Genomic DNA, 13,467 nt, shown 5'->3' on the forward strand with positions numbered 1-13,467 from the left:
TTGATTGTTGATTAAAAAAACAACAATCTGGTTCATTAATGTCGATTAGGAAAGGAAATCTACAGTTCTTACTTGGTTTGGCCTATATGTGAATCTTAATTGCCCTCTGGGCAGTGCTGCCCATGTCGTACAAATGAATTAAAACAAAAATTGAGACTTAAGTAGATGGAAAGGCCAGTGGTGAGGTTGACACAAACAGTCTGCAGAGAAATACACACAAGTTAAGCTCAGTGGGCAACAACTTGGCAAATGAATTATAATCTTAGGAAATGTGAGGTTATGTATTTTGGCAGGAAGAATAGATTAGCTGAATATTACTTTAAAGGAGAAAGATTACAGAAAAGGTACAGAACACAGATTTGGGAGTTCTTGTAAATAAATCACAAAAAGCCAGCATACAATTTCATCTGGAAATAGGGAAGGCAAATGGAATGTTGGCCATTATTTCAAAGGGACTGAGTGTAAAACTAGGAAAGTGTTGCTAAAACTAGTTAGACCACAGCTGGAATACTGTGAACAGTTTTGAACCTCTTGTCGAAGGAAAGGTATGAACAAAGAACAGTACAGCACAGGAACAGGCCCTTTGGCCCTCCAAGCCTGCACCGCCAAATGTTGCCCTTCATTGACACTGGAGGCAAGCTAGAATAGGTTCACTAGGCTGACCCAAAATATGCAGGAACTGACTTATGAGGGGAGCTTGAGTAGGTCGTGCCTGTCCCCATTGGAATGAGAGGAGATCTTATTGAAACATATAGGATTCTTAGCTGACTTGACAGGGTAGACTCAGAAAGGTTGTTTCCTCCTGGGGGAGGGTCTAGGACCAGACAGCATAATCTCACCGTAAAGGGTCACCCATTTAAGATAGCGATGAGGGAGAATTTCATCTGTCAGAAAGCAGAATTCTTTACTGCAGAGGGCTGTAGAGGTTGGGTCCTTAAGTACATTCAAGGCTGGGATAGACAGATTTTTAATGAGTCAGGGAGTCAACAGTTAGGGGGAAAGGACAGGAAAGTGGAGCTAGAAGTGATCAGATCAGCCATGGTCTCATTGAATGGTGGAGCAGAATCGATGGGTTGAATGGCCTACTTCTGCTCCTATGTCTTATGGTTGGTGTAACGCATATGATATTTGTGTTCTGCAAGCTGGCTCATCAACCAATGATCATTTCACTTAATGTTAAGGCAACTCGGATTTTCAGTCCCTTAAAACGGTGGATCCTCTGATCTCAACAATCCAAGGTTGGCGAGAAACGCTACTCTGATTTGCTTTATCCTACTGTCCATTCTATTCAACCCACACAATAATGGGAGTCAAAGCTGGAACTTTATAATATCGATGGTAAAATGTACCAGCAGATTGTGCCTACATTAGCTCACTTGGCTATTCGTACAGAGGCAGAAGAATCAATGTCATACAGACATTCAAAGGTTGGTAAGCAGGATATTTTGAGCATTTGGAGCATTTGTATTTCAAGTGAAGAGTACATTAATCTCCCACTCCAAGTGGCATGGTGGCTCAGTGGTTAGCACTGCTGCCTCACAGCGCCAAGGACCCTGGTTCGATTCCAGCCTCTGGCGCCTGCTTGTGTGAAGTTTGCATGTTATAAAACCAGAAGACATAAAAGCAGAACTTAGGCCATTGAGTCTACTGCGCTGTTCAATCATGGCTGATAGGTTTCTCAACCCCATTTTCTCACTTTCTCCATGTAGCCCTTGACAATCAAGAACCTATCTATCCCCATCTTAAATATACACAATGACCTGACCTTCCCAGCTTTGTGGCAGTGAATTCCATAGATTCGCCACACCCTAGCTGAAGAAATTTCTTTTACGAGGTCTTCCCATTACAGTAAGGCTGTGCCTGTATCTGCATGGATTTCCTCCAGGTGCTTCAGTTTCTTCCCACAGTCAAAGATGTCAGGTTGGATGGATTGGCCATGCTAAATTGCCCATAGTGTCTAGGTTTTTGCAGGCTAGGTGGATTAGCCTGGTAAATGCAAGGATACAGGAATAGGGTATGAGAATGGGTCTGAGGGGGCTGCTGTTTGGAGGGTCGGTGTGGATTTGATGGGCCGAATGACTTGCTTCCACACTGCAAGGATGCTATGATTCTTCTTCCCTTTTGTCATGCTTTGTGGCATAAGAACTGGAAAAAGCATATGCTTACATCTGTTCCCACAGGTAGGTTTTACATATTGCAGGTTGCCAAAGTTGTAACTTGCGGGGATCTATTGCCATTCAAGCATTGCTGACCGGAGTATTCTCCTGAATTTACCACCTGCCATGGGTGTATCAGACAAAATTTACGGGTCAATTTGTTCAGCTACATTCAGAATACAGCAACTTTTGAACTTGCAATCTTTGGCCTGGAGATTGGGACCCTACAGATGTGCTAGATGACTTTCAAATAAGCCTCACGAAGACTCAGTTGGAAAGTGATGATCTGTTCTCGAACTAGGAAACCTACAGAGCACAACAGAGAGCGATGCACTATATTGCTATTGCTTCACCCAGTGGTGCTGAATTACACAAAGGGACATTACACCCGGTTCAGCCTCATTGGTTAAGCTTGCATTTCTAAATCGTTTTGGTTGGTTGAAGTATAGTGCACAGAGACGACAAAGAGAAAGCCCAACTCCAAGAAAGCAAGAGGATTAGGGAAAGAGTCGGGGAAGGGGAAAGAAATTAAAGCAGAAAAGTTTAAATATCCTACCTTCTCCTTTTCCCGGAGTTGTTCGAACATTTCCTGGATCTCCTGTTTCCACTCTTCTTGCAAGGAGTGAAATGAATCCTGCGGCATTTCAAAAAAGCCTGACTCCTCGATGGCGGTGAGTTGGTCCAGAATGCAGCTGAATGAGGGGCGGGAGTGCGGATCTGTGTTCCAGCAATCTGAAGCAAAGGTACCAAAATTTATATTGTTATGTGTTTCCTTCTACTGGTCTCCTTGCCAAGGAAGAGGTTACAATATGAGGCCAACATTTTTATAGTTTAGCATTTAGATGTTTGGCAAAGCATCAGCAATGTTATGGTGCACCATTTTCAAACCTGAAACACTGGGCATTGGTACGTCACCAACTCATACCTCATGCAAATATTTAAAAGAATATCTATTTGTTCTCCTCAATCGCACCCTTAATTTTGAACTGGTAGGTAAGGAAGGCAAGAAAGGGAATTAGGATCTATGATAGAATGGAATATATCATCAGGACAGCTTTCTAAACTAGTCTTTAAACAGCAGGGAAAGTGAAGCTCAAAATTGGAGAAAACGTGTTAAATCAAATGGCAGTTCTTTGACAAAGAGATAACATGTCAGAAATATGAATTCAATTTAATCCTGTGGTTAATCTTCACACTTGTACTGATGTATTTCTGACTCAGTAAAGGTGGACACCTTACCTTCCATGAGTTTGCTGAATAGTTCCGGGCAGGTTGAAGGAATAGGAAGGGACAATTTGTTCATAGCCACCCCATAGGCCACAGCCAGTCCATCAATCCCCCTGAATGGAACTTCCCCAGTCAGTAGTTCCCACAGCAACACACCGTAGCTGAGGAATAAGCAGAAGGCTCTCAGTTAATTTTTAAAAAGTCTTAATTGCATAAAACCTCGTAGCATTTAATATAAAAGATCTCGTATTCAGGGCTGGATTCTACACTGACTATACTATTCTGAATGTGACCACTTGTGGGGGGAAATCTCCCATTATGCAGTCAACAACGTGTGGAATTGAGACACACTTGGGCTGGGGGAAGGTCTCTCTTTCTCACATGATTACATGACTCAGCTTATCATACACGCAACACGAGAGAAACATAGTGTCATAGAGATGTACAGCACAGAAACAGACCCTTCAGTCCAACTCAACCATGCCAACCAGATATCCAAACTTAATCTAGTCACATTTGCCAGCACTTGGCCCATATTCCTCTAAACCCTTTCTATTCATATACCCATCTAGATGCCTTTTAAATGCTGTAACTGTACCAGCCTCCGCCACTTCCTCTGGCAGCACATTCTATACACACAACCCTCTGAATGAAAAATGGCAAATTCTGGGCTGAGGTCAGCAGGAAATCAATGCCCTGCAGTTGCAATGAAATGGGTCAAAGGCTCAATAATTAAAAGGGTCAGGCATTTACTCACTGCAAGCTAGAAGCTAACACTCGGGCTCCTGGACGGGGAAGCCTGCAGTAAATATTCTGACGTTTCCCTGGTCGGCAGGCATCCTTTCCTAGAGGCTGGAAGAACACAGCAAGCCAGGCAGCATCAGGAGGTGAAGAACGCAATGTTTCGGGTATATCCCATTTTCAGGAATGGAGCTGGAGTGGGTAGGGGGGCTGCAGATAAAGGTGGTGGTGGGAGGGTTTTGGGTGGGGAGAGGGGTGGAACGGTGAGGTAGCGATAAGAGAATCTGGTTGGTAGCTGGAAGGAAGGGTCAGCAAGTGGAATGGAAGGGAGGAGGCGGGCCTGGAAATGGAGTCGTGGAGGAGATGGGTGGGCAGGTTATTTGAGATTGGAGAACTCAAAATGTTGAGTCCCAGGCAGAAATATTGGATTCCAGCATCTGTAGTTTTTTTTTTGTCTCCTTTCCTAGACCCTCTGCCACCTTGTTTGATCAGATCCCCATCCTTGGTCATCCACAATTTCCCGTAGGCATGACACTCCAGCTTTCCGTACTCCCTCACCACCAAACCCCCCACCACCCCCCCTCACCCCAGTCAATCATCTTTCATGGCCTGTGCTTCATAGACTCTGATCTCAAATAAGGTAAGGCACAGACAAACCCTCCTCAAAGAGGGAGACAACTCACTTCAAAGTCAAGCAGGTAAAGCACGTCACCCACTGGATGCCTCTTATGTGGTCAGGATTCATAAAGGCACAGTCAGCTCTCTCATGGAGAACTTAATTGGAAAGGGGAAACTTAATTCTGGTGAGCAGGCCTTTTAATGAGCATAACATGAAATGCAAAAGTAAGGATAAATGTTTCCACATCCTGCTGTTGGGGAGCTTGATTCATCACAGAGGTTCTGAGAACTTAATTGCAAATTAAGTTCATAGTCCCCTGATCTTGGACCTCTCACCCAACGAAGTTCTCCCATCCGCCAGGAATTCCACTCTCGGGACTATTCATCAAACAAAAATTGAACAGTTCCTGTTAAAAAAATTGTTCTGTCTGTGTTTTGTTTGTCTCAGAAAACAGAACAGCCAAGTTCTGGAGTCAGATTCTTAGTTTCAAACCTGATGAGTGTTGGTTCTTCATCTTTAATAGAAAAGTATTTATAGACCTGTCCAAAACAGTAAATGCATAGCAACCGAATTCTGAGCACTGCTTTGAGCAGGGACACAGGTTCAAAACTGCCTCAAGCTCAGGACAAGTATTCTTCACACAAAGAATGATCCAGATATAGAACAGATCCTACATCAGTAAAGGAAGCTAGTCAAAGCGAGATCAGCTATTGTTAGACAGACCACAACTGGAGTACTGTGCGCGTTCTGGTCACCTCACTACAGGAAGATTGCGATAGCATGATCTGAGGTATAGAGGAGGTTCACCCAGAATGTTGCCTAGTGTGAATTGAGCTATAAAGGAGACACTAAATAGGCTTGGATTGTTTTCTTTACAACAGAGAGGTCGGAGGAAGGGACCTCATTGAGGTGTATAAAGATTATGAGGAGTATGGATAGGGTGAATAGAGAGCAGACCCCTTGACTGAGGGGTCAATCATGCGATGGTATAATCTTAGGGTAAGGAGATTCAGTCAGGATTTGGGGGGAAAAAAAACTTTTTCACTCAGCGGGAATCTAGAAGGCACTGCCTGAGAAGGCAGTGGAAGCCAGAAACCTTATAACCTTTTAAAAAAAAAAAAATTTGTATGACCAATTCAAAAATCACAACATTCAAGGATATGGGACAGGTGGAAAATATTGGGAATTAGCACAGTTTTAGTGGTAGTTCTGTTGGTGCAGACTAGATGGGCTGAAGGGCCTTTCTGCATTATAAATCTACATAGGGCTTTGTTGGGTAAAACCAGGAGAATGAGGTACATTAATGACAGGGCAAGGGGGCTGAGTAATGTAGCTTTCTTTAAATGAACAAATACATCTTCCTTGTCCATATCCACCTTTTGGGATAGCTTCTCGCCTCATAAAGAATTGCAGCTTTCATACTCACAACATCCTCTGTAAGTAATGAGCTTGATGTTTGGAAAGTATCCAGAGTTGCAGATTGCAAGTGAGCTTTCTGTGTGTCTGGACAACAACTGCTAAAATAAACATTTTCAAAACGTACACATGCACAATACCTGAGGCAGCGGTGGGGGCAAGAGAGTGGTTGGATATAGTTTGTGTCTTAATAGTATAGCTTCTTGAGCCAGAGATTCAGAAATGACCTTCTGGCCTTCCAGTCTGACAGACACAGTGCAGTTTGGAATGATATAAATATTTATGGAAGTTGAAATGCTCATCTTGTTTGACTGCACCTCCATGTCTACCACTGGTCCTGTCCTCTCTGACATCCTCGCCCCAAACGAGGAGAGGCAGGAAGGTGAGTAAGATGGATAGAGGACAAGAAAACAATAAAAACAGAAGTTGATAAAGAAGCACACAATAGATAATGTGGTGCAACTCCTCATCTCTGCGCATTAGAGCAGTCTTTCAAAAATGGCACACATGCAAAATCACAGATATTTTGATTCTGATTGGTCTAATGGATTGCAATAGTAACTTTGTAACCCCACATCAATGTCTCACGTATTTAACACTTCAAACTCATGAGCTACCAAAGGATTTAATCCTTTCAAAGGTTCGTCCCAGAGTTGACACTGGTATGTAATAGCTGGCTTACCTGCCATTCAGTGACCAGCCAGCTAGCTTTCACCTTCACTCTTTCTTTCCTGTGACTAACATGAATTAAGACATGCACAACCTCTCCGCACATTACCACATCACTATATCTATCTACAGAAATCATATTACCCCCACCTTTTCTTTTCAAATGCATAAGATACCATCAGGGCAAAGGATAAAGGAACAAGGCCTACCAATAAGTTCATACCTCCAGATGTCGCTGCTCTTGGAGAACATGGAGGATCGGATGACTTCTGGTGCCATCCAGGCATAGGTCCCCGCAGCACTCATTTTGGTAGTCTTGTGCCACTCTCGTGCCAGGCCGAAGTCTGTGATTTTCAGAGTCTTGTTACTAAGGCTCTCATTTTCCACCTTCTCGTGTATCAAAACTAGGGATAAATGGAGTGAGAGTTTTTAACCTCAACAAAAATATCCATGGAGGACAGCTCAACAAAAACTGGAAGATGCGTGCATCATGCCCCTTGCTGGCATATATCCTATTGCAAACTTCAAACCTATTTTACATATTAAAACTAAACACAAAGGCTGGAATATATGGCTGCCCGGGGGTACCTGACCTCTTCTTATGAATTTGATCGCAATCCCACAAGGGGGAACAGAAGAACATTCCAGACTGATGTGAATCGTTGAACTTTGCTGCAACCAATCAAATAATCCACTGAATGGGACATATTTACCTTTAGAGGAAATCAAATTGTCCGAATGCCCTAAAGTCTCAAAAGACATGTTGAAATCAACATGAATACAAACAAGCTTTTTGTGTGGAAGAGGTTTTATATTTGTTGAGGAGTTACATCTACCAGCAGTGAATGAACCAAGCCAGAGTTCAGACCAGCTTCATGCCAGCAATCAGCCAACAAAATTAATAGCAATACCTTGCAAACCGTGGAATACAACAGAAAGGAAGATTCAACTCCATACACCCTCCTCCACCTCCAACTTCACCTCCACCCCCATTGTTCCAACTTCAAGTTCACCTGAGAAAACATTCTGGAAACTTGACAATGAATACCCTCACAGCCTGTAAACCTTTTGCTTTAGAGACCCATTCTTGAACTTTTAGGCATCAAAACCATCCAAGGAACTACAGGCCTATGTCATGGGAAACTGGAGATTGTAAATCAGAGGATGAGATAATTAAAGATATTTTCTAATCAACCTTTCAGAGGTGTTATGACACACATCTGGAGCAGGTGTGGATGAACCCAGGCCTCCTGGTCCATAGGTAGAGACACTACAACCGCAGGATAATCATAGTTTTTTTAAAATCAACCTGCTCAGATAGGCTTTTACATCACTCTGGAATAGATAAAACTTTAAGCCCAGGGTTCCTGGTCCAGAGGGCGATTGCCGTTGCAAGATATTTGCTAATCAACCACTTCAGAGATGTTACTACATACCTCTACAGCAGGTGAGACCCAAACCTGGGCACCTCAGTCCAGGGGTAGATGCACTACTATTGCTGACAAGAGGTCCAATGCAAGATAATTATAATTGTTTTTATTTAACCTATTTTTCTAATCAACCTGTTCAGAGATATGTTACTACACATGTCTGGAGCAGGTGGGACCAAACAGTATATTACCTTCACCAGTGTCTAATCCTCATGCATACAATATGTCGCATTTGATTTGGGGTAAGTGTGCAAGGTTAAATCACCTTTTTATTTTAAGCAAATAAAACCTGTTGCAACGACTATTTAATTGGGCTACAAATGACAAGGATAAGAAAACACACACATTTATTATCACAAGACATAGTAGGACATTTGCATTCTGTCCAAGCCACGCGGATATCTTCAATCTTCAGGACAGAAAATATCAAAGAACCATCCGCTAGAGATTTTTAGGCCGTTTCATCACAAATATTCGCTCTTTAGATATGATACTGTGACTGACAACTTTCTGATTATTAATTGTGATCCTGGTGCTAAATTATGGAAGAACATGTGGTACCAATATTCCCTCCAAGCAGCCCCAGACCAGCCATGAGTTACCTTGATGTCTATGCGCGCGCACAACCAGATGCGCATTTTGTTCTACTGGGTCATGTGGATGTTAAAGATGCCACATCACTATGAAGATCAGGAGAAATTTCTAGCTGGTCAATAATCTCCCCATCCTTACCTCCACCATCACCCACCTTTAGCCACCAGCAGCAAAGAAGAGATCAACAGGCATTGTTATTTGAGGGATCTTGCTGCATGCAACATGCCGGCCTCATTTGCCAGCATATAGTGAGCACACTGTGGTGTCATTGACTAAATGGAGTTATTTGTGGGATTGAGTAAAATAGAACCGCTACACAGGATTCCTCCTTCTGATCACTATCAGATTGTAAGTAAACCTCCAGCTTCACTCTTGTTAAAGGTGGGTGACCTTACAATCTTCAGTGCTTTGGATCAGATGCAAAGAATGGACATTTGGAAGGCAGTAATTATCACATCCTGTAAGTAATCAAGACCTTCATATGGTTAAATACATGTACATCATTAGTTGACCCCAGTATGAGATGATTTGCTTTTAGTGCAAAATAATTTTGGCTAGTTTTGATCTAATTAACTCAGGAGTGTGAAGCATAGGTCGCATGTGAAGGTGCATGAAAAATGTGCATTAAGGTTGTAAACTCATTACATTCTGCTCACTTTCAACTTCATCACTGAAGCACTTTAAGAAAACCAGTGAGAGATCTGAAAAATTCAATACTTTTCTCACCAGCAACAAACACTTAATAGGTCCGTATGATCTAGGTGAGTCTGTCATAATCACAAACTGCTATGTGATGGGTACACCTCCAGAGCGTGGATCAACAAATCAATCTGTGGTGGGCAGGCGAAAGCAGGGACCACCTCATGACAGCTGGTCACTCACTACTTTACACATCCATCCACCATTTGGGACCACCTGAGGTCACTCCACTTTCTCCTTGAACACAGTCCATCCACCACCCAGCTGAACTTGTTCTCACGTTCAATAACCCTAGCTTCAACTCTACTGACTTCCTCCAAAAGGTGCTGCTTTTGAGAACTCTCAGGTACAAACAATACCTGTCTTCTGTAGGACATATTAAACGTCCTTTGTTCCAGTTTTACTCAGGTGTTCTCTCTGAACTCCTTTGGTACTGAGAAAACTGCGTTGGTGCTCGTCCCATCTCTTACCCTGAACTGGAGAATTTCATTACATTCTGCTTCTAAGGAGGACACTTCTAGCTGTTCCATTCCTTTCCTGACCTTCTGTAAACATCTCAGGAGAGGGAGTGCACATTGATATTGACATGCCACCAACTCCTACATTTGCTGTCACTATATTTCTTCCAAGCCTGGTTCCCAGGGTACTCCGCTTTCCTTCCCTAGTTTTGGCATTTCCTTCACGTCTGCTCTGATGTAATTGCCCGCACTAGGGCTTCTGAAATGTTCAAAGTCGAAGAGTGTGTGGTGCTGGAAAAGAACAGCCCATCAGGCAGCATCTGAAGAGCACGAGTATCGATGTTTTTGAGTTCTCACTTTCTCCTTCTGAAATGTTCTCCTCGTTTGTCATCTCCATGATAGGCAGAGTCTTCAATAATGTCTGGATTTTGCTTACACTTCAGCTTTTATGGATTCTTCTCCCTCACAGATCTGTTAGGGACTCCATGTACAGTGAATCACCTTTCAACATGTCCAATAGGATCCCTTCACCAAATATATCCCATTTCAGTGATTTGCAAGAGTGTTCACTCATTAATTACCTCCTCCCACCCCCAACCTCTCTCTCCCCTAGTACATTCCTGAACACGCACAGGAAATTGAACAATTGTCCTTCCAGCTCCTCATAATACAACCGGACAGGGCCCCAAACACTCCTGCTGCATGAGAAGGTGGTTTATTATGCCCTACTCACAGGATGCCATCCCTTCTACATTGTGGAATTGAGTAATTGTTTCCTCAACTGTGACATTGAGCTTCTGGTCACCCGCTGCTTAAATCCTCTGAATCCATTCCTGGCTCCTTTCCTCTTCAATGGAACCTCGACAGAGCTCAGGAGAGCTGCGCTTCATGTTTATACCAGGAACCTTTCAGCTCTTTGGCTTTAACCAATGTCAGATCTGAACCATACTCCATTCTTTCTATGTGAAAGCAGGTGGTAGTAAGATGCAATGGGTGTACCAGCATTTTTCAGGAACAGTGGGATGGAGTGACCAGCAGATATGGTATTCACCTGCTTTTTTCTCCCAAAAGTCTCAGGCTTCTTTAATAGATTCTTCTTGTTTTCCCTCAGTTGCTGTTCCGCTGCAAACCATTTGTACATTTTGCGACCCTCACACACATCTGTCATTTCTCTCCTTCATTGCCTCTTTTTGTCTTCCGTCATCATGGCTTGTCAGTTAATCAGCTCCTATCCTCGGTCTGATTACAGTTCAATTTGATTTCTCTTGGTTTCCACTTCTTTGAATTAGAAAAGAAGCAAACTTTTATGGATGCTGACATCTGAAATGAAACAGAAGACGTCAGGAACACAACAGGTCAGGCAGCTTCTGTGAAGAGCGAAAACCGTTTAAAGCTTACAGCTTGATGACTTCCCGGCAGATCAGTTCTGATGAAATTCATGACAAGGAGGAATTCTTTGACGACACTACGAGTGCAGTGGACAACGGGAAACCAGTGGAGGTGATGTATCTGGATTTCCAGAAGGCATTCAACAAAGTGCCTCACAAAAAGGCTGCAGCATAAGATAAAGGTGCATGGCACTATGGGTAATGTATTAACATGGATAGAGTATTGGTTAACTAACAGAAAGCAAAGAGTAGGGATAAATGGGACTTTTTGTGATTGGCAATCAGTGGCTAGTAGTGTGCCTCAGGAATCAGTGTTGGGACTGCAATTGTTTACAATTTACATTGATGAGTTAGGGACCAAGTGTAGTGTGTCAATGTTTGGAGATGACACTAAAATGAGTGGTAGAGCAAATTGTGCAGAGGGCACAAAGTGTGCAGAGGAATATAGATCAGTCAAGTGAGTGGGCAAGGGTCTGGCAGTTGGAGTACAATGTTGGAAAATGTGAGGGTATCCATTTTGGTAGAAATAACAGCAAAATGGACTATTATTTAACTGGTAAAAAATTGGAGCATGCAGCTGTGCAAAGGGATCTGGGTGTCCTTGTGCTTGAATCATAAAAAGTTGGTTTGCAAGTGCAGCAGGTAATTAAGGAGGTAAATAGAATATTGTCTTTCTTTGCTAAAGGGATTGAGTTTAAAAATAGGGAGGCTATACTTCAGAAAGGATGTACTGACACTAGAGGGAGTGCAGAGGAGATTCACAAGATTGATTCCAGAATGGCTTATGGGGACAGGTTGAGTAGATTGGGATTATATTGATTGGAATTTAGAAGAATGAGGGAGGATCTTCTAGAAACATATAAAATTATGAAGGGAATCGATAAGATAGAAGTAGGGAGGTTGTTTCCAATGGCGGATGAAACCACAACTAGGGGGCATAGGCTCAAAATAAGGGGGCAGGCAGGAGACTGGAAGAACACAAAGTCAGGCAGCATCAGGAGGTAGGGAAGTCAGCATTTTGGGTATAATCTTTCTTTAGGACTGGGGCTGGGTATAAGAGGAGCTGCAGTTAAAGGGGGTGTCAGGGGCAGGGTGGTGAAGTGGGAATAGGTGAAGACAGGTGGAGGTAACGACCTGGCTGGTCAACGGGAGGAATGAATCCATTTGGTGGCAGGGAGGAGTGGAAGGGAGGAGGAGGGCTGGGAAGGGAGGTTATTTGAAATTGGAGCAATCAATGTTGACACCTCTGGGCTGTAGGCTGCCCAGGCAGAAAATGAGGTGTTGTTCCTCCAATTTGCAGTTTGATTTGATGTAGCAACAGAGGAGGCCATGGATTGTCATGTCGCAAAGGGAGTGGGAAGAGGAATTAAAATGGGCCGTAACTGGGAGGTCTGCTCTCCCTGTGGGCCCGGGAGAGCAGATGTAGGTTGGAGTGGAAGAAGAACTTCTTCACCCGAAAAGATTGTGAATCTGTGGAACTTCCTGCACAGTGAAGCAGTTCAGGTTACCTTGTTGAATGTTTTTAAGACAAGGATTGATTTTTGAACAGTAAATGAATTAAGGATTATGGTGAGAGAGCAGGTAAATGGAGCTGAGTCTATTGAATGGCAGAGCAGGCTCGAAGGGCCAGACGGCCTACTCCTACTCCTAGTTTTTATGTTCTTACGTAAATTGAATGCTCGGAGTTGCATGACAAAACATAAAGACAAAGCCAGAATTAGGGGCCATAGTGTGGAGAGAGAGACACACACACACACTTAGTGTGCAGGGAATCTTTTCTGCAGTGAATCATCTCATTTTGCCTCTATCCAATCCATCATTCCTGCATTAGCTCTTTAGAGATCTATCTAATTATCCCCAATTCCTTACTTTTTCTCAATATATCAGTAAATTTATCAACCTTCACATAATTATGAAACTTTTTAAAAACATTTTAATGGAATCTGCTGCCACCACCCTTCAGACAGTACATCCAAGTTTGAAATGACGAGAGATTGTGAAGCTCCAAGATGTAGAGGGTTCTTGTTGCCCTTGGAAAAGGTTAGATATAGATTCATGAAGGAAATAGAA

General features: G+C 43.0%; 1 protein-coding gene across 4 annotated transcripts in view; it reads right to left on the reverse strand.

Moving 5' to 3' along the window:
• map3k9 (mitogen-activated protein kinase kinase kinase 9) overlaps window positions 1-13,467 on the reverse strand; it is a 139,195-nt gene that overhangs the window by 26,022 nt on the left and 99,706 nt on the right. For all 4 annotated transcript variants that reach the window (XM_043698138.1, XM_043698137.1, XM_043698136.1 and 1 more), the window contains 3 exons: window positions 7,052-7,232; window positions 3,396-3,544; window positions 2,713-2,888 (listed from right to left, as the gene is read on the reverse strand). In XM_043698138.1, coding sequence (XP_043554073.1) covers window positions 2,713-2,888; window positions 3,396-3,544; window positions 7,052-7,232 — 506 coding nt within the window. The remainder of the gene's footprint in view (window positions 1-2,712; window positions 2,889-3,395; window positions 3,545-7,051; window positions 7,233-13,467) is intronic.

The sequence above is a fragment of the Chiloscyllium plagiosum genome, chromosome 10 (genome assembly GCF_004010195.1).
Source record: "Chiloscyllium plagiosum isolate BGI_BamShark_2017 chromosome 10, ASM401019v2, whole genome shotgun sequence".
Lineage (NCBI taxonomy): Eukaryota > Metazoa > Chordata > Chondrichthyes > Orectolobiformes > Hemiscylliidae > Chiloscyllium > Chiloscyllium plagiosum.